The sequence below is a fragment of the Muscardinus avellanarius genome (assembly GCF_963383645.1).
Source record: "Muscardinus avellanarius genome assembly, chromosome: 7".
NCBI classification, from domain to species: Eukaryota; Metazoa; Chordata; class Mammalia; order Rodentia; family Gliridae; genus Muscardinus; species Muscardinus avellanarius.
Genome location: NC_137793.1, coordinates 104,384,139 through 104,403,174, shown reverse-complemented (window position 1 = coordinate 104,403,174; position 19,036 = coordinate 104,384,139). Strand labels below are relative to the sequence as shown.

The window sequence follows — 19,036 nt, the reverse complement described above, 5'->3', positions numbered from 1 at the left end:
GTCCCGGCCTCCCAAGTACTGGGAAAACTGGTGTGTCCCACTGTGCTGGCTACACGTTTGTCATTCCTAAAGCCACTTCGATTTGATTTCTTACTCACTTTACGCTAGAGGACTTGAGATACGATTCTACTGAAATCCCTTATTTTGCTGTAGTCCCTGGAAAGCGCACCACTTTCAAAGCGTTTACAAGGCTTTAAAACTATCCTGATGTGCACTGCCTTCACCACAGTGCCATCTTGAACTTAGGTGTGACAGTGTCAGCACTCGCAATGGTGAGGGAAGGCGCAGCGGTGAGACCTGTGTTAGCTCGGCCTCTTCCTTGCTGATAAGTGTCCAATACTTTGATTGAGGAGGTCATTTCAGTTCAATATGTCTTCCCTAAACAATACTTAAGTCATTGGGAGAGTGCCCTGTAATACTCAAGGACTTAAATATGATCCTTTTCCCCCCTGAGGGATAATTTTGGTAAAATAAAACCCTCTACCTTATATTTAAGCATGTACAGTAAACAGGAATACGGCACTGGGTTGGAACAAGAGTTGGAAATTCCTGCGTAGGCATCAATTCTGGATGTCTTGACCTGGGAGCAGCCCTCGGTTTGGCTCCACTGGTCCAGGAGGCTGGGGAAAATTGTTGCTGTGTGAACGGTGTTGATGTGGGAAGTTCCAGCGTGAAATTAAGGTGCTGGGGCAATCCTGGGAATGTGTTTTCTGTTTCAATTCTTAGTGGTTCACCCATACTGACATTTGTTTTTCCTGGAGAAATTTGCAAGGATAAGACCTAAATCATCTGTTACAGAACAGTGCAGAAACAAAGGCTCCGCTGCTTCTGGAATACTCGAATGCAGTTGCACATTACACCCAGTAGATTACTGACTCGGATCTGAGGCTGTGTTCTGAGATAATCCCCGGAGAGGTGATGTAATATTTGAATCATATCCAAGGCCCAGAGCTGTGTTTTTGGTGTCTGTGGGTGACTGTATGTCTGTATCTGTCTTTCCCTGCTGGACAGACGTTGCTTCTTTAGGTCACAGTTTGAGTGTCGGAGAGAATGGTTCTCTTAACACGGATCAGTTAAAGGGCTCAAGTTCTTCCCTTGTGATGTATCGGAGGAGAGGTGGAGACCAACTGGTCCAAGGTATCCACATCCTGGACTTCAGAGTATAGATCACCGGCAGTATTCCAGCTGGGTCTTTTTTAGCTTTTGTTTTTACTTATAAAATTATGGGGACATATCTATAATCCTAGTACTTGGAAGGCTGAGACAAGAGGACTGTAAGTTTGAGGCTAGCCTCAGCAACTTATTGAGACCCTGTTTCCAAATAAAAAATAAAAAGGGTGGGAGGTGTAATTTGGAAATAGAATGCCCTGAGTTCAATTCCAAGTACCAAAAATCATTCAAATTTGGTAAAATAAAATCATCTACCTAATATTTAAACATGTATGATAAACAGGAATACAGAATTGGGCTGGAGCATGAGCTGGAAATTCCCAGGTAGGCATAAGTGTGCACGTCCACAGTTGAAAAATGAATTTCTGGGTTTCCGCCTTTGAAAAAAATCACGTTGCTGCCAAGTCATTCCCACAAGTAACTAAAAAAGTGGACAAATTATCCAGGTGTTCAGCTGCCCTTACATGGGACATTTCTTACAAAACGTTTACATTTCACCCCTTTTTTTCTCCCCTCTTTTTTATAGTATCACAGAACTAAGATGAGAATGGACCTGGAGGCACTTTAATAAGAGCCTCTCGTAGCCCATCGAGGCGGCGCACGCCTGTAATCCCAGTCCTTGGGAGCCTGAGACAGTCTGGTTCATAGGATCGCAGGTTCATAGACAGCCTCAGCAACTTAGCGAGACCTTGTTTCCAAATAAAGATAAGGGCCGAGGTTGTAGCATTGTAGCTTGGAGGTAGAATGCCCTTGGGTTCAATCCCTAGTACTGCACAAATAAATGAGTAAATAAATAAAGGCCTCTTATTTTATAAATGACATTTATAAAGGTGACATTTAGGGATTAGATAAATTGCCTGGATTCTTGATATTGGTCAAGAGTTGGGCTCTGACAAATGTAATTAATGCTTTCAAAGAAGGGAGAATTGAGGCACCTGAGAGTGGTTGTCTTGAACAGGGCCACGCAATGCATAATAGGGCCTGGGCTCCAATGCCAGTTAAACGTTGTCTTACCCTATACCACTTGGCTGCCTTCTCATTCTTGTTATGCATTTGATTTTTTATTTTTTTTTTATTTTTTGTGGTACTGGGGATGAAGCCCGGGGGCGTTCTACCTCTGAGCTACACCCCCAGCCCTATTTTTGAGTCCTTTTTATGTTTGAAACAGGGTCTCACTGAGTTGCAAAGGGTCTCACTAAGTGGTAGCTGAAGCTGTCTGCGAACCGCGATCCTCCCGTCTCCAGAATTCTGGGATTATAAACATGCGCCACCACGCCCGGCTTATTATATGTTTTCACTGAAATTAATTTCCAGGTTTCATCGAATCTTGACCTCTTGTAGGAATATCCCCTGTGTCTCTGGTTGGTCTCTGTGTCACCTGTATATGTGAGTCAAAGCTTTCCCTCTGTAAATACCAGAACACAACAGGTTAAAACTAACCCAGAAAACAAAAATAAAACAAACAAAACAAAAACCAAGCATACTGTAAGCCACTGACAAAATACCAGATCTCCAAAGTTGGGCGTGGTGGTGCACGCTTGTAATCCCTCCGCTTGGGAGTCTGAGACAGGAGGATCGCGCAGGTTCGAAGCCAGCCTCAGCTACTTAGTGAGGCTCTCAGCAACTTAGTGAGACCCTGTTTCCAAGTATAAAAGAGGTCTGGGAGTAGATCCCGGAGGTAGAAAAGGCCCTGGGTTCCACCCCTAGTACCACAAAATTAATAATAATAATAATAATAATAATAATAATAATACTACCAGATTTCCCATGACCAAGTGTCCTCTTTCTTCTCTGTTCAACTCTGTCAGATTATCATGTAGCTTGGAATTGAACAAGTATCCCAGTTAAAAAACAAAACAAACAAACAGGACAGTCGAGGCACAGCGACCCTTCTGTTTTACCAGCCACTGGTCTTCAGTGGCTGTGGAATTCTGGGTCCATAGATGCATAGTTGAGTTTTGAGGTTATTTTTCTCTCTCTATTGGAGACAATGAGGGTCTTTCAGGAATGGGTCCACTTTATGGCCAGAACAGGGACCACATATACTTTGAGAAAGCGGCTATCTCAAATCATTGCCTACTTTGCTTTTGGTAAAAGGCAAGTCCCCATCCTTAAAGGTCATTTCTTATCTCAGATAGACTCATCTGTTTGGGACAGCAGTACCAGTTATCTGAACCTGCCCCTCCTGCCTCCTTTAGGAAGTCGTACCAGGGTGAGAGGCCCTTTCATGCTGAGCTCCGCGGGGACCAGGGGCCAGGGCTCCGCTGACCTGGCTGAGGCCACAGGGGAGAAGCAGCTCTTTTGTCCTCCGGAGACGCAGAGGTGTGGCTCCTGCCTGGTGGAGTCTTCATGGTCCGGTCCCTCCTTGGGATATTTGTTACTTTCTGTGGACGTTTCCATCACAGTCTTGATGACTTCGAACTATATATACTGAGTTGAAAAGAATTACTTATATTCTGCCGTTCAGAGTTGTCTGTGTGATTAGAGCCAAGCTCATGGTTGGTCTCCTAAGAGTCTATTTAACTCATTTTTCTGACTTCTGTCAGTATAGTTTTAATGCAATCTTTTCAAATGCAATTTTCTTCAGAAATTAAGCTTTAAGGAAGATGTTATATCTGCATTTCATAAATATTTTCTCAACCTTGTAATTGCATATGAATTGCTGTCATTTTTTTTTAAATGAGAGCTATTGCAGTGTATAGTAAGCACACACACAACCCAAGTGTGTTAGTGATAGCAAAAAATCCATGACTCATTTCCTTGTATGAAAACCAACTATTCATGAAACCAATAAAAGGTGTGAAGAGAAAGATTTACTTATCAAATAAACTGTGTGTGTGTGTGTGTGTGTGTGTGTGTGTGCGCGCATGTGCTTGTGTTACTTACTGGGGATTGAATCCCAGGATATTCTGCTTTTGAGCTGCATCCTAGCCCTATTTTATTTTATTTTATTTATTTTATTTATTTTTTTATTTTTTATTTTTTGGTGGTACTGGGGTTCCTGGAAGCCCTTCTATCTCCGGGCTACACTCCCAGACCTATTTTTACATTTTTATTTGGAAACAGGGTCTCCTAAGCCAGCGCGCGCGGCTAGCTTCGAACCTGCGCGATCCTCCTGTCTCTGCCTCCCAAGCGTGGGGATTACAAGCGTGCGCCACCACGCCCGGCTAGCCCTATTTTATTTTGAAACAGCATCTCCCTAAGTAGCCGAGGTTGTCCACGAACTGCGATCCTCCTGTCTCAGCCTCCCAAGTACCAGGATTACAGGTGTTCGCCGCCATGCCCGGCTCAGCTGCTCTATAAGGTGGCAGCCCGATGCAGTGGTGCATACCTGTAATCTAGTCCTCAGCAGGCTAAGACAGGAGGAACACAGGTTCAAAGCCAATCTCAACAACTTAGTGAGACTCTGTTTCAAATTAAAGAATAAAAAATAGGGTTGGCAGTGTAGCTCAGGGCTAGAGTGCCCCTGGGTTCAATCCCCAGTACCACACACACACATAAAAAAATGAATGAATAAATAAATAATTGAGCTTATGATGCCTTCTTCTAAGCTGTGTATAAATGTGCACACACTTTAAAGAGCAGCGAGCTGTCCTTTCTATACTGGAATGCTCGTCTTTATAGAGAACCTCTTAGAAGTACAGGACTACTTCTGCAATCAGAGGGCTTGGGGTGTTTTCAGGCAGAGCGTCTCGTGAACACTCACCGAGTCCCTCCTCCTGCGAGGGCTTCACGGTGCCCATGACTCGGCCTCGCTTCCCTTTCACCTCTGAACTCACTCAGGACAAAAATCAACGCCCCCCCCCCATTTTCCCGGTTGACTGGGACTTTCTTTCCCTTTCCTCGTTGTCTCATCTGCTGCCCCAGTCCTCCCAGGCTGGGCCGCCTGCAGGTGACGTGCACATTCCTGAATCCAGGGGACCTAATGTACCATGAACTCTTTCTCATGTCAGGCACCCCCTCTTAGTCCATAACCCCTCAAAGGGAAGATGCAGTGATCTCAGCGTCGCAGACTCTTGAAGACTTTGGACCTATCCCTCACAGTGGCTCTGTCACCTCCCCTCACAGGGGCCTCCACTGCGCGGGCGTTTACGTGCCCTGGAAGACACACGGATCCGGCAAGGTGGGGATCAATGGTTCTGTGGTGTGGCTTAGCATATGAGGCCAAAAGTATGAGGGAGAAGACTGAATTCAGTTAGGTGTAGTGGCGCACGCCTGTAATCCCAGTACACGGGAGGCTGAGACAGGAGGATCGCAGGTTTGAGGACAGCCTCGGTAACATAGTGAGATTCTCAGCAATCTAGTGAGACTCTGTTTCAAGGTGAAAAATGCAAAAGGCTGGGGCGTACCTTGAAAGAGAAAGCCTCTGGGTTCAATCTCCCCGCACAGTCCCCTCCCCCCACATGACTGAATTTATTTATTTTTATTTTTTGTGGTACTGGAGATGGAAATCAGGGGCCTTCTACCTCTGAGCTACACCTCCAGATCTATTTTATATTTTTTATTTGGAAACAGGGTTTCACTAAGTTGCTGAGAGCCTCACTAAGCTGCTGAGGCTGGCTTCGAACTTGCGATCCTCCTGTCTCAGCCTCCCGAGTACTAGGATTACAAGCGTGCACCATCACTATGACTGAATTTATGTGAAAGTCTTTTAGTATGAGAAATGTCCTTATTCTAACTCGAAAACATTGTAACATTCCTTAAAAAGATAAATCATAAAGTTCAAGAGTTCAAGAACAGTTAAAATGATGAACCGTTCAGATGTTTGTTTGGGTGGTACTGGGACTCCTGAAAACCCTTCTACCTCCGGGCTACACTCCCAGACCTATTTTTTATATATATTTATGAAACAGGGTCTCTAATGCCAGCGCGGCTGGCTTCAAACCTGCACAATCCTCCTGTCTCCGCCTCCCAAGCGCGGGGATTACGAGCGTGCGCCAACAGCCGGGCTAGATGTTGTTTTTAAGTAGTCACTCAAACTGAGAAATAGTCTAATCTTTAGAAAGAAAAAATCTCAGCCAGGCATGGTGGTGCACACCTATCACTAGTGCTTGGGAGGCCGAGACAGAAAATCGCAGGTTTGCAGCCAGCCTCAGCAACTTAGAGAGGCTCTGCACAATTTAATGAGCCTCTGGGTTTTTTTTTTTTGGGTGTGTGTGTGTGTGTGTGTGTGTGTGTGTGTGTGGTTGTTTGTTTTTGTTTTGGTGGTACTGGGGTTCCTGGAAACCCTTCTACCTCCAGGCTATGCTCCCAGACCTATCTTATATTTTTATTTGGAAACAGGGTCTCTTAAGCCAGCCAGGCTGGCTTTGAATCGGCGTGATTCTCCCGTCTCCGCCTCCCAAGCGTGGGGATTACAAGTGTATGCAACCACGGTTGAGCCTCTGTTTTAAAATAAAAAATCAAATAGGCTGGGGGTGTAGTTCAGAAGTAGAACGTTCCTAGTTTCAATCCCCAGCAACCGCCCCCCCCACAAGAAATATCCCATGTAGGAGATTTTAAAACTAGAGTAACACTAGAGGAGACTTATCAACGTTATCACACATTAGTATAGCAGTATTAAAGGTATTCATATGGAGGACTGACTTTTGCATAGGACCTTATCATTTGATGCCTTTGATACCAAACTGATAGATGACAGGTGCATCTTCTTTTTTAAGTAGTATGTAATTTTAATATTTGTAAAAATAAATTTTATTTTATTTTATTTTATTCTATTCTATTTTATTTTTGTGGGTCTGGGGATGGAACCCAGGGGCATTTGACCTCTGAGCTATATCCCCTGCTCTATTTTTTATTCTTTATTTTGAAACAGGGTCTCACTAAGTTGCAGAGGGCCTCACTAAGTAGCTGAGGCTGTCCACGAACTGCGATCCTCTAGTCTCAGCCTCCCAAATGCTGGGATTAAAAGCGTGCGCCACCACGTCCAGCTGTAAAAATAAATTTTAAAATAAACTGGGCACAGTGGCACACACTTATAATCCCAGAGACTCAGGAGACTAAGGCAAGAGGGTAACAATTTGAAGGCTGGTCTGGGCATCTTAGTGAGACTATGTCTCAAAAGAAAAACTTTTTAGGGCTATAGATGTAGTTCAACGATAAAGTGTCCCTGGGTTCAACTCCCAGTACTGTTAAAAAAAAATAGGAGAGATTGCTATTCAAAGAAAACATTTAATAATTGCTTTTTTTTTTTTTTTACTGGAAACAACTTTTGCCAAATTTTTAAGAGATGAGTCGCTAGGTGTGGAGGCATACGCCTATAATCCCAGATTCTTGGGAGCCTGAAGTACGAGGATTGCAAGCTGGAGGCCAGCCTGGGCAACTTAGTGAGACCCTGGCTCAAAATAAAATAATGAAGGCTGGAGGTGAAGTTCAGTGGCAGAGCCCTTCTGGGTTCAACCCTCATACTAAAAACAATTTTAAACAGGGCATATTATTCTCAAATGAATTTAATTTCATTCAGCGTGTTCAGTCTTGCCGTTTACAGCAGACGGACCTCATTAGAGCCGGCTTCCTGGAGGTAACGGTGCTATCTTAGAACCATGTCCGTTTACGTGAGATTGGTCCCTTGACTCTGTAGGAACGCGTGGCATCCAATGAGGTGAAGTCACATTCATTTTTAGTAGAACTTCTTTGAGCAAACACATAGGAGAGCGAGTTGGGATTTCTTTGCCTCAACTTCCCCTTCTTTACCATCATGGCTTCCCTTTCCAAAGCAGAAATTTTAAGCAGAGGAAGCAAAAATATAAAGCGAAGTATTCATGAATGAGAGAGGATGTCCCCGTTGGGAGCATTATATGCAATTAGACTATAAAAAAAGTAGATAGGGTCAGACCAGGGTAGTGCTTGTAGACAGTGTGAGTGAGCTCTGGTGTTTAACCTGAAAGGAAAGGGGAAAAGAGGAAAGGCATTCGAGAGCTTTTATTTTTTGTGGGGAGAGTGAGGATTGAATCCAGAAGCATTTTCCTCTGAGCTACACCTCCCACCCTTTTGATGGGGTCTTACTAGGTTGTTAAAGCTGGCCTCGAACTTGTGATCCTCCTGTTAGTCTCCCAAGTGCTGGGATCACGAGTGTGCGCCACCATGCCTGGCTCTCAAAATCTGTATTCTGACAAGATGTTCTGGCTGCTGAGTGGGTGGAGGGGCAAGAGGAGCCTCAGGGCATCCAGTTAGGAAGCCAGGGCAGTGCAGAGATGGTTGGAGACTGGCCTCAGATGACCACAGTGAAGACAGACGTGTTGGCTTGGACCTGGAGTGTCCCCCCAAAGCTCATGTGTTGGAGATGTGCCTCCCCTGCAGCAGTGTCCAGAGGCAGGCTTTGGGTAGGGCTCTGACCTCATTAATGGGTCAATCGTTGGATGGATTAAGCATTTGAATGGTCTCCTGGGAGGAGGTGGGAGCTCCAGGCGGGGGGGATGGCGGAGGGGGTCTCTCTGAGGGCTGGCCTGCCCTGGGGACCGTACCTTGTCCGTGCCCCCTTTTGCTTCCTTGTGTCACGAGTTGAGCACCTTTCCTCTTCCTGCCTTTCCACCATGTTCTGCTTCACCTCAAGCGCAGGCAAAGGAGCTGCCTGAACTAAACTCTGAGCCGAAATAAAGCCTCCTTTATTTTCTCACAGTTGTTAGGGTGAGATGTAGAATGTCCCCGAGGAGCTCAGATGGTAGTGTTAGAACTGATGTAAATAGGTCATGGGGTTGCATCTCATCAGTGGATGAATTCATCATAATAGATTTACTGGGTGGTGATCTAGGCAGCTAGGGTGAGGCTACAGAAGTGAGTCCCTGGGGATGTGGCCGTAGGGAATGAAACTTGGCAGTATGGCAGCTTGATATCCAAGGGAAGAGAGTTTCAAAAGGAAGGAGCCAGGCGTGATGGCACAATCCTCCGGTGCCAGTACTTGAGGAAGGAGGATCACAGGTTCAAGGCTAGCCTCAGCAACTTAGCGAGACACTGTTTCGAAAAAAAAAAAAGGGCTGGAGTGTAGTTCAGAAGTAGAAGCCCCCTGGGTTAAATTCCCAGTACCATAAAAATAAAAAAATAAAAAGGAAGGAGGGGACAGATCTGATGTTTCGGGGAGCGGAGCCCAGAAGGCAGAAAGCACAGGACACACGCCTTTTCTCTAAATAAGGAAGAGAGCTGGATGGCATCTGCGCGTGGATTCTTGGATTCAGTCACAGATTACCTACGTGGTGCTGCTGTTTTGCTGAATCTGTATCAGTGTGCCAAAGCTGAACCGGCAGCAAGAGCGACAGAGCGCTACCTAGGCAGCCGGGCGTCAGGCTTAAACACGATGCGAATTCCTAGCTCCTGAGGTAGTCCTGTGCCGGCCAGTCAGCCGTCCCCTGGCTGCCCACCCTCCTCCTCCTCCTCCCCAGACTGCCCATCCTCCTCCTCCCCAGGCTGCCCACCCTCCTCCTCCTCCCTAGACTGCCCACCCTCCTCCTCCCCAAGCTGCCTGCCTTCCTCCTCCTCCCCAGGCTGCCCGCCCTCCTCCTCCTCCCCAGGCTGCCCGCCCTCCTCCTCCTCCCCAGGCTGCCCGCCCTTCTCCTCCCCAGGCTGCCTGCCTTCCTCCTCCTCCCCAGGCTGCCCGCCCTCCTCCTCCTCCCCAGGCTGCCCGCCCTCCTCCTGCGCAGCCCAGGCCTCTGCCCTGGTGTGAAGTTGGAGAAAGTCCCAGATGCTACTGTGAATTGAAAAGAGCATGCTCTTCTCTCAGTTCCCTTTCTTTTCTTTTTTCTCTTCTTTTCTTCTTTCTTTTCTTCTTCCTTTTCTTTCTCTCTCTTCTTCCTGCCTGCCTATCTGCCTTCTTTCCCTTCTCGCAGTAGGAATTGAACCCAGAGACATTCTTCCCCTGAGCTATCCCCCCAGCCCCATTTTATATTTTATTTTTAATCAAGGTCTCACTAGGTTGCTAAGAGTCTGGCTACCAGCCTCGGCTACTTAGTGAGGCTCTCAGCAACTTAGTGAGACCTTGCTTCCAAAAAAAGTATAAAATAGGTCTGAGAGTGTAGCACGGAGATAGAAAAGCCCCTGAGTTCCACACCCAGTACCACGAAAAAAAAAAAAAAAAAAAAAAAAAAAAAGGTCTGGCTACATTGCTGAGGCTGTTTGCAAACCCAGATCCTCCTTTCTTAGCCTCCCAAGTACTGGGCTTACAGGTGTGCACCACCATACCTAGCTTTCTAATTCTTTCTGTTCTCATCTCATCTTGGCTTTTGTGGCTCTCCCACCTTGAAACATTTATTTTTTAATATATACTGAATGCTATATATGTAAGCAACAATAACTTTGTATATTGCCTTGGGGAAGTTTGTTTGGAAATTGTGTTGGCAAATGTCATTTTCAATATGTTCAGATTCTTGTCTGGCCTTTCTTAGAGTCAGACTGCCTGTATTTCTTCTTCACTTCCTTCCTTCACTTCTCCTTTCCTCCCTTCTCCCTTCCTCTGTTCCTACTTCCCTTCCTTTATCCATCCATCCTTCTTTCTGCCCATCCACCCGTCCACCCATCCATTTGTACAACCATCCATCCATCCATCCATCCATCCATCCATCGAGCCATCCATCCATCCATCTGTCCATCCATCCCACCCACCTGACAATCACGGTTCCAACCACTGCACTGGGCACTGCTGGAGAACATGAGAAATGCCCCAGAGGACATGAGTAATATTAATCTATAGTAGTTAGGACGCAGGATCAAGGTGGCCGTTCCCTGGGCCAGAGAGGATGAGGTGCTGTGGGCAGCCAGCAGAGGCAGAAGCTGTTGGATGGCCACCAGCAGGAACATGCACAATCTCATTTACGTTTCTTAAAAAGAACATTCTGGCCGGGCGTGGTGGCGCACACTTGGAATCCCAGCATTCGGGAGGCTGAGACAGGAGGATCGCGGTTCACAGACAGCCTCAGCTACTTAGTGAGGCCCTTTGCAACTCAGTGAGACTCTGTTTCAAAATAAAGGATAAAAATAGGGCTGGGGGTATAGCTTGGAGGTAGAATGCCCCCGGGTTCCATCCCCAGTACTGCAAAAATAAATAAATCAATAAAATAAAATAAAAAACACTCGTTGTCGTGTGGAAAATGGATTTAGGGAGAGCAGAGCAGTTTCCCCTGGCACAGAAAAGAGTAAACCCAAAGGCCAGAGAGGGCAAAGAGCTTGGCACGTCACGGAATGTGTGCAAGGATCTGTGTGGGAGTTGGGTGAACAACAGAAAGAGGTTGGAGAGGTTGAGGTTGGCAGGGCCACACCTGCAGGATTTTTTAAATTAATTAATTAATTATTTAATTTTTTTGGTGGTACTAGGGATTGAAGCCAGGGACATTCTACCTCTGAGCTATACCTCTAGCCCTATTTTATATTTTATTTTGAAACAGGCTCTCACTATGGTCGTTGAGGGCCTTGCTAAGTTGCTGAGGCTGGTCTCGAACCTGTGATCCTCCTGTGTCAGCCTCCCAAGTACGGGGATGACAAGCATGCGGCACCACGCCCGGCTTCTCCATCTGTAGGATTTTGAAAGGACTTTGGATTTATGAGTCTGCTAGTCCTGAGAAAGCACGATTGCCCCGGGACCGGATCGCGTTGGTGGGAAGCAGAACGTACCATTAAGTTTAGAACTACACAGAGAGGACGTCCTGGACCCAGTGGCCGTGCGGATGGCAGTCGTTACAGTGTCTGGTAACCGCTCGCCTCCAAAGGGCGTTATTTCTTATGGGAAACTTAAAGCGCGGGCCAACTGATGTTGATTATCCCAAGGTCTCACCCAAGGAAGCATTTTCTGTTTCCTTCCATTCTCCCAGTCCTCAGCTTGGAGACAGCCTTTGCCCCCTGGCTTCCTGTCCTAACCTGTTGGAGTGTGCGTCTGGGAGGGGTGGGAGCCCCAGGGTTCTCAGCTCTGCACCCTGGCTCCAGCGTGTGTTTACAGAGGGTCCCCAGCTCCTTTGATGTGTCGGAGGGTGAGTGTGGGTGGCGGCGGGCGGATCCGCTGGTGTCTGGCTGCCTGGCTGCCTTTCCTAAGAAGCAGCTTGAGGGTCAGCGACTGCGCGCTATTATAGTTATTATGATAATAAAAGCTTGAGTGTCGGTGAAGCTCCATGTAGAACGTGGTCCGACACAGTTACCACCCGCACTTTCCTAGACTCTCAGAAACAGGCGAAAATCGGCATTGAATGACTCGGTTTCTGAAGTGTTTAGCAGGGCTGAAAGCAAACTTGATGAATTGCATTCTTTCGGCTGTGGGGCTCACCTGGCTGGCAGCTAGGGATCTGGGGGGTGGAGCAAAGGGACCCAGAGGAGGGCGTGAAGGCTGGAAGAGGTGTAAAGGAGTCCTCAGACTGACAGATGAGACCCAGCACCCACAGTACAGAGTTCCGTGAAATAAGAGAGAAACTGCGGGTTTCATTGCTAGACTCTGTGAGGGCTTCCGCATCTTGTCCAAGTCTTATTTGTTTCTGCATTTTCTGATACGATATCTTTATTTTTTATATTACTTTTTGTAGTGTTGAGGATTGAACCTAGGGGCCTTTTACCTCTGAGCCACACCTCCAGCCCTTTTTAGTTTTTTATTTTGAAACAGGGTCTCACTAAGTTGCTGAGAGTGGCCTCAAGCCTGCAATCCTCTTGTCTCAACCTCCCAAGTCCTGAGATTACAGGATTTCAATCACCATGCTGGGGTGCGCGCCCCGGGAGCGTCCAGCACAGCGCCGTAACTGCCACCACGCGCGCTTTTGCGTCAGGGTCCCCTGAAGAAACCTTCATGGCGTGGCTGTGACGGTCACGGCTGGCCCGAGGTTTGGAAGAGTGGCAAGAGCTTACAAAATAGAAACGAAATGAAAAATAAAAAGTCTAAGCATAAAGCCAAACACGCCTACACCTAAAGGAAGGAACTATAATAAAAACATTTTTAGAATTTTCTCTTGTGTCAAAATCTATCATGGGCTTGAATTTAGATCGACTTACCTAAATTTTCCCTTCCTTCCTTCCTTCCTTCCTTCCTTTTTTCCTTCCTTCCTTCTTTCCTTCCTTGTACTGGGATTGAATCCAGGGGTATTTTACTTCTGAACTACACCCCCTGCCCTGTTTTATTATTATTATTATTTTAAATTTTAAAACAAGGTCTCACTAAGTTGCAGAGGGCATCAATAAATTTGAGTCTGGCCTCAAGGTTGTGATCCTCCTGTCTCAGCCTCCCAAGAACTGGATTACAAGTGTGCACCACTACATCCAACCGGCTTTATAATTGTTCTCTGAGCTGAGCTTCTGTGGGGAAAAGCATGCCTCTGAAGAATGGGGAAGAGAGTGGCTGCTAAAAATTTATATTTTCATTTTTTTTGTGTGTGTGTGTGGTACTGAGGGTGGAACCCAGGGTTTTCTACCTCCAGGCTAGACTCCCAGACCTATTTTATATTTTATTTGGAGACAGGGTCTCACTAAATTGCTGAGAACCTCACTAGGTAGCTGAGGCTGGCTTGGAACCTGTGCGATCCTCCTGTCTCAGCCTCCCAAGCGCGGGGATTACATGCGTGCGCCACCACGCCCGGCTTGTATTTTCATTTTGAAGGCGTGTCCTGATATGTGGGGCCATGTGGAGTCCTGTAAGTGGCAGAAACACATTTGTATATTTCCTAAAATTTGAGAGAATACCCACTCATTGATCATTTGGGAGTCACTGCGCAGCTGCTGCGACAGGCACCGCGAGCACACGAGGCTTCGCTTTCTTGGGTTTTCTGCTTGTTAGAGTTGTGGAGTCAAGTGCGGAGATTTGCTTTTGGCCACAATTTTGTTTCACAAAGAGATTTGGGCCAACATTTAAAATTCAGTACTTGGGAGGATCACAAATTCAAGGACAGCCTCAGCAATTTAGTGAGGACCCCCACGACCTAATGAGACTGTTTCAAAATAAACAACGCAATAGGTGTGAGGGTATAGCTCAGAGGTAGGACACCCCTGGGTTCAATCCCCAGTACAATAAATAAAGTGAGCTGGGAGTGTAGCTCAGAGGTAGAATGTCCTTGGATTCAATCCTTGGTACCCTCCCCCTACATACACACACAAGAAAAGAAAAAAAAATGAAAGAAAATTTTTATCAAAAAGAGAGACCATGTCTCAAGTACTCATCAATGATGAGAAGAATCTTTCTGGGCAGAAGGAGCATGGGGTGAGCCCTTCCCTGTTTGTGAATCTTTGGGAAACTCTGTATTGAGCTCGGTGCAGGGTGACTGAGTGCTGGAGCCCAGTCCAGCTTGGTAGCCTCAAAGTCCGGCAGGCGAGGGGAGAGAGCGCATCTTCGTGGGGTTCTCATGTAGTGGGGACACCCAGGGCCAACACACTGGATGTGAGGCCCACACATGCCCTCGTCCCCAGGCCCGGCCCTTGGCTTAGGAAAACCCACTGGGACCGAGGGCTAATTTGGCAATAGCTTTGCAACCTATTGGGCAAATTCTGGAGCGGGAGATGCTGGCTAAGGACCTCCGTGGCTGGAGTGTAATGCACCTCCATTGAAGGCTGTGGAATTAGAGAAAAGCATCCATATGTTTTTTTTGTTTTGTTTTGTTTTGTTTTGGTGGTACTGGGGTTCCTGGAAACCCTTTTACCTTTGGGCTACACTCCCAGACCTATTTTATATTTTTATTTGGAAACAGGGTCTCTTAAACCAGTGAGGCTGGCTTCAAACCTGCGCGATCCTCCTGTCTCTGCCTCCCAAGCGCGGGGATTATACAAGTGTGTGCCACCACACCCGGCAGCATCCATATATTTTAAAACAGAGCTTTAGAGGAGAAAGGACAGAAGAGGGATGTGACATAAAAAAGAATATGAGTTTGTCAGTTTATAAAATATTACTCCGAGCCAGGCGTGGTGGTGCACGCTTGTAATCCCAGCATTTGGGAGGCTGAGACCTAAGGATTGCGGTTTGCGGACAGCCTCAGCTACTTAGTGAGGCCATTTGCAACTCAGTGAGACACGGTTTCAAAATAAAAAGAATAAAAAGTAGGGCAGGGGGTGTAGCTCGAAGGTAGATGCCCCTGGGTTTCACCCCCAGACTCCCAAAAAAATAAATAAATAAAATATTACTCCAAATAAATGTATCATAAACTGTCTTTGCAAAGTTAGATATTACTAGCAAAAGTCATGTCTTGAATTAGAAAGGCACAATAGAAAAGTTTGTAGTGATTGCTTGGGTGTGGGGGCACGTCCCTGTAATCCCAGCTACTCAGGAGGCTGAGGCGGGAGGATTGCAAGTTGGGAGCCAGCCTGGGAGAAGTAGGAAGACCTTGCCTTAAAATAAAAAATAAAAAGGGCTGGGGACTTAGCCAAGGGGTAGCATGTGCAAAGCCCTGGGTCCAATGCCCAGTTATTTTGGGATTGTTCCCAACAGGAGCAGGGCAGGGAGGAGGGTACTGGCTCTCAGTGTGAGCCCACTGGGGAACCTCAGGGGGACCGCTGGCGGGCACAGTTCCCCCGGTAACAGGCATAGCCATGTGCTTGGTAGAAATTTCACAGCACAGGACAGCTGCATGGCACATCTGCTGGAGAGTCAAAACATCAGTTTCACAAGCATTAGTTGAGAAAGATTCAGCCTGGCACCAGTCCTGTAGAAAAGCCCCAAGCTTCTACACTGAGCGAGTGTGACGTGCCGGGGGTCTAGTGAGATGGGAGTCTTTATCCCTGAAAGAAATTCTCTAGTCCTGTTACGAGCTGAGCTGTTGGAACCACACTGTGATAAAGTCTCATCTTTTTAACAAGGACATTGAAAATTAGGGTTCGCTGCTGGAAAGAGAGTCAAAAAGAACCTAGAAATCGTAACATAGGGAAGGGTAGAAATGGTGCTAACGGGTCTCAGTTTAACCTGAGGAGGAGGACATGAAGGCGAGAGGGAGGTACTGTTGACATCTTCATAGAGTCGAAGGCTTGATGGATGCAGGGCCTTGGAAAACTGTGTCTGACATTTTATCTGTAAATAAATGGATGAGAGAGGGGGGGGGTAAGTATGAAACTCCTTAAAAATGACGTGTGACACCAGTGTTCAGAGCAGGGTAGATTCTGTAGGAGCCAGAGGAGCCTCAGTGAGAAATTCATGGCAAGATTGCCTACCTGTAGTGTCCACCCAGATCCTGAGAAGGAGGTCAAAGTGTGAGGGCCTTGGAGTCAGACAGACAGGGAGCAAATTATATCTTTGCCATTTAGCCGTGTGAGGTCAGGCGAGAAACTCACCCTAAGTATTCATTTTTCCATTTGTTAAATAGGGATAATAAACCCGTGTTAAAATGTTATGGTGAAAACTCCTGAGCTGATGCATGGAAATTTCTAGAAGCAGAGTGGGCTCCGGATAGATGTTATTAACTTCCTGGGATTAGATGGCTTCCAAAGTAGCAAAAGGGTGAGTTCTAGAAAGTCCTGGGAGGTGGCACTTAGGCGGCCCTCTGACACAGGGCCCGCCTGGGGCGGCTGTCTGGCAGGTGGAGACACATTGGTTCACTCTGGTTATGCCATGGCCCTGGGCATTCCAGAAGCAGGCTCTCATTGAGGCTGCGCGGCGCGCACCGGCGGCGTGCGTGGAGAAAGGGGAGCCGCGCGCCGAACTGTCAGACAGAGGGTCACATCCAGCTGTCTCGGGATCACCGGGCTCGTCCGTCTTTCTTTCTTTCTTTCTTTCTTTCTTTCTTTCTTTCTTGCTTTCTTGCTTTCTTGCTTTCTTGCTTTCTTGCTTTCTTGCTTTCTTGCTTTCTTGCTTTCTTGCTTTCTTGCTTTCTTGCTTTCTCTCTCTTTCTCTCTTTCTCTCTTTCGTGGGTCTGGGAATGGAACCCAGGAACATTCGACCTCTGAGCTACACCCCCTGCCCTATTTTTTATTCTTTATTTTTGAAACAGGGTCTCACTAAGTTGCGGAGGGCCTCACTAGGTAGCGGAGGCTGGCCGCGAACCTCGATCCTCCCATCTCAGCCTCCTGAATGCTGGGGTTACAAGCGTGCGCCACCACGCCCAGCTCGGGCTTGCCCTTTCTGAGCTGCCTTTTTCTTGTCTCTTAGAGAGGGATGGAGTCCCACACACCAAGGCCTTGGGATCCTCTTAACAGTCCAGGAAGGCAGATAACGTGCTCTGCATTTACAGATTCAGAAAGTTCAAGGGATTTGCCCAGGGGAAGAGCAGAACTGGTGTCATCCAGTTCTTTTAACCTCTGGGTCCATCATCTTTCTCTTCCCAGTCATGACTGGAACGTTTTGAATGTCACTGTGCGTGGGGCGCTATGCTGAGTACTTCCACTGAGCACGTTTAGGTCTCCTGTGGAGATGTTCCTCTGTCTCCAAGTCTCTTCGGAACATCTGCAGCATGGACACGTGTGGGAAGGCCATTCTTCATGGGACCGTGGTTTTCTTTGACATCCGGCTTGGGGAAGGACGTTCAAGGTGCAAGTGAGGGAGAGACACCTGTCCGGGGGGGTCCCATCAGCTGCTCGGCCCTGAGCATGGCTGGAGGGACGAGTGTTGGGTGTTTTGAGCAGTGGGCACCATCAGCTCTTAGTTGGGCCAGAGTTCATGGCCTGTAGCCTCTTCCGGTCTTCTCCAGCCCATAGACTTGTGTGAGATTGGATAGTGGTTTAAATGAATTCCTTGAGGATAGTTAAGTCATGGGTTTTCACCTCAAAGCATGTCATTTCAGATGTTTGGTTTATCTTATGAAATTGGACAGTCTAGCATCTCTGAGCTCCTGGATGTTCTCCCAGGTCGCCATCCACCTGCCCCGTGTGGTACCCGCCTCTGTTAGGTGGAGCAAGCCTCCCCGTGGTCTCCACGTGACCCATTTCCCTCCTGTTTTTTATTTCACTGAGTAGCTTAAATGAACTCTTAAGTGTAGCACCATTGCATCCTTTATGCTAGTAAGAATAAGAACAGCTGGGAGAATGCTTCTGATCTTGTTTCTGATGATGTCTTTCCCGCCTCTCTCCTAGTCTGTGACTGCAACGGGAAGTCCAGGCAGTGCATCTTTGATCAGGAGCTTCAGCGACAGACGGGCAGTGGGTTCCGCTGCCTTAACTGCCAGGACAACACCGATGGCGTCCACTGCGAGAGGTGCAAGGAAGGGTTCTACCGGCACAGGGACCGGGACCGCTGCCTGCCCTGCAACTGCAACCCCAAAGGTGATTGAAGAGGGGGGAGAAGAAGAGGGAAAGAACTCGGTGTGGTGGCACGCCCTTGTAATCTCAGCATTCGGGAGGCTGAGACAGGAGGATCATGGTTCGAGGACAGCCTCAGCTACTTAGTGAGGCCCTTTGCAACTCAGTGAGACCCGGTTTCAAAATAAAGAATAAAACATAGGGCTGGGGGTATAGCTCGGAAATAAAATGCCCCTGGGGTCCATCCCCAGTGCTGCAAAAAAAAAAAAGAGAGAGAGAGAGAGAGAGAGAGAGAGAGAGAGAGAGAGAGAGAAAGGAGAGCAAGACGGGCAGAGGAAGCAAGGACTGATGGGAGGAGGAAGGGAAGGAGGGAGAGGAAGAGGAGGAGGAAGAAGCAGATTGGCCAACAGGGATGTTCAACTTGAGAGGCGATTGGACTCTAGCAGGGTTGGGGTTTTTAGCAATTTCAGTCTGAGAGGAAATTGTTTCTCTTAGGCTTGGCTTGGTGGAAAAGGTGGGGGTCCTTTGGCCATGTTGGCTTGAATTTTAGTGCTGAGAGCCACTTGGTTTTTCCAGGCAGATGACAGGTGTTTGACCCAGGGACAAAGGAAGCTAGCTGTCTTCCAGTGATAGCTCCTCACATGTCTCCATTCCATTAAAAAACATCTTGAAAAATAGGGATTAGAAAGGCTTGCTTCTGGCGCTTAGCAGTATGAAATAGTTCTAATAAAAGACATGAGTAAACCGTTTTTCACAGGATGTT

General features: G+C 47.2%; 1 protein-coding gene across 1 annotated transcript in view; it reads left to right on the top strand.

Moving 5' to 3' along the window:
• Window positions 1-19,036, top strand: part of LAMC2 (laminin subunit gamma 2) — a gene marked incomplete at both ends in the record, with an annotated part of 74,835 nt that overhangs the window by 6,094 nt on the left and 49,705 nt on the right. The window contains one exon of the mRNA XM_080699003.1: window positions 18,109-18,297. Coding sequence (XP_080555129.1) covers window positions 18,109-18,297 — 189 coding nt within the window. The remainder of the gene's footprint in view (window positions 1-18,108; window positions 18,298-19,036) is intronic.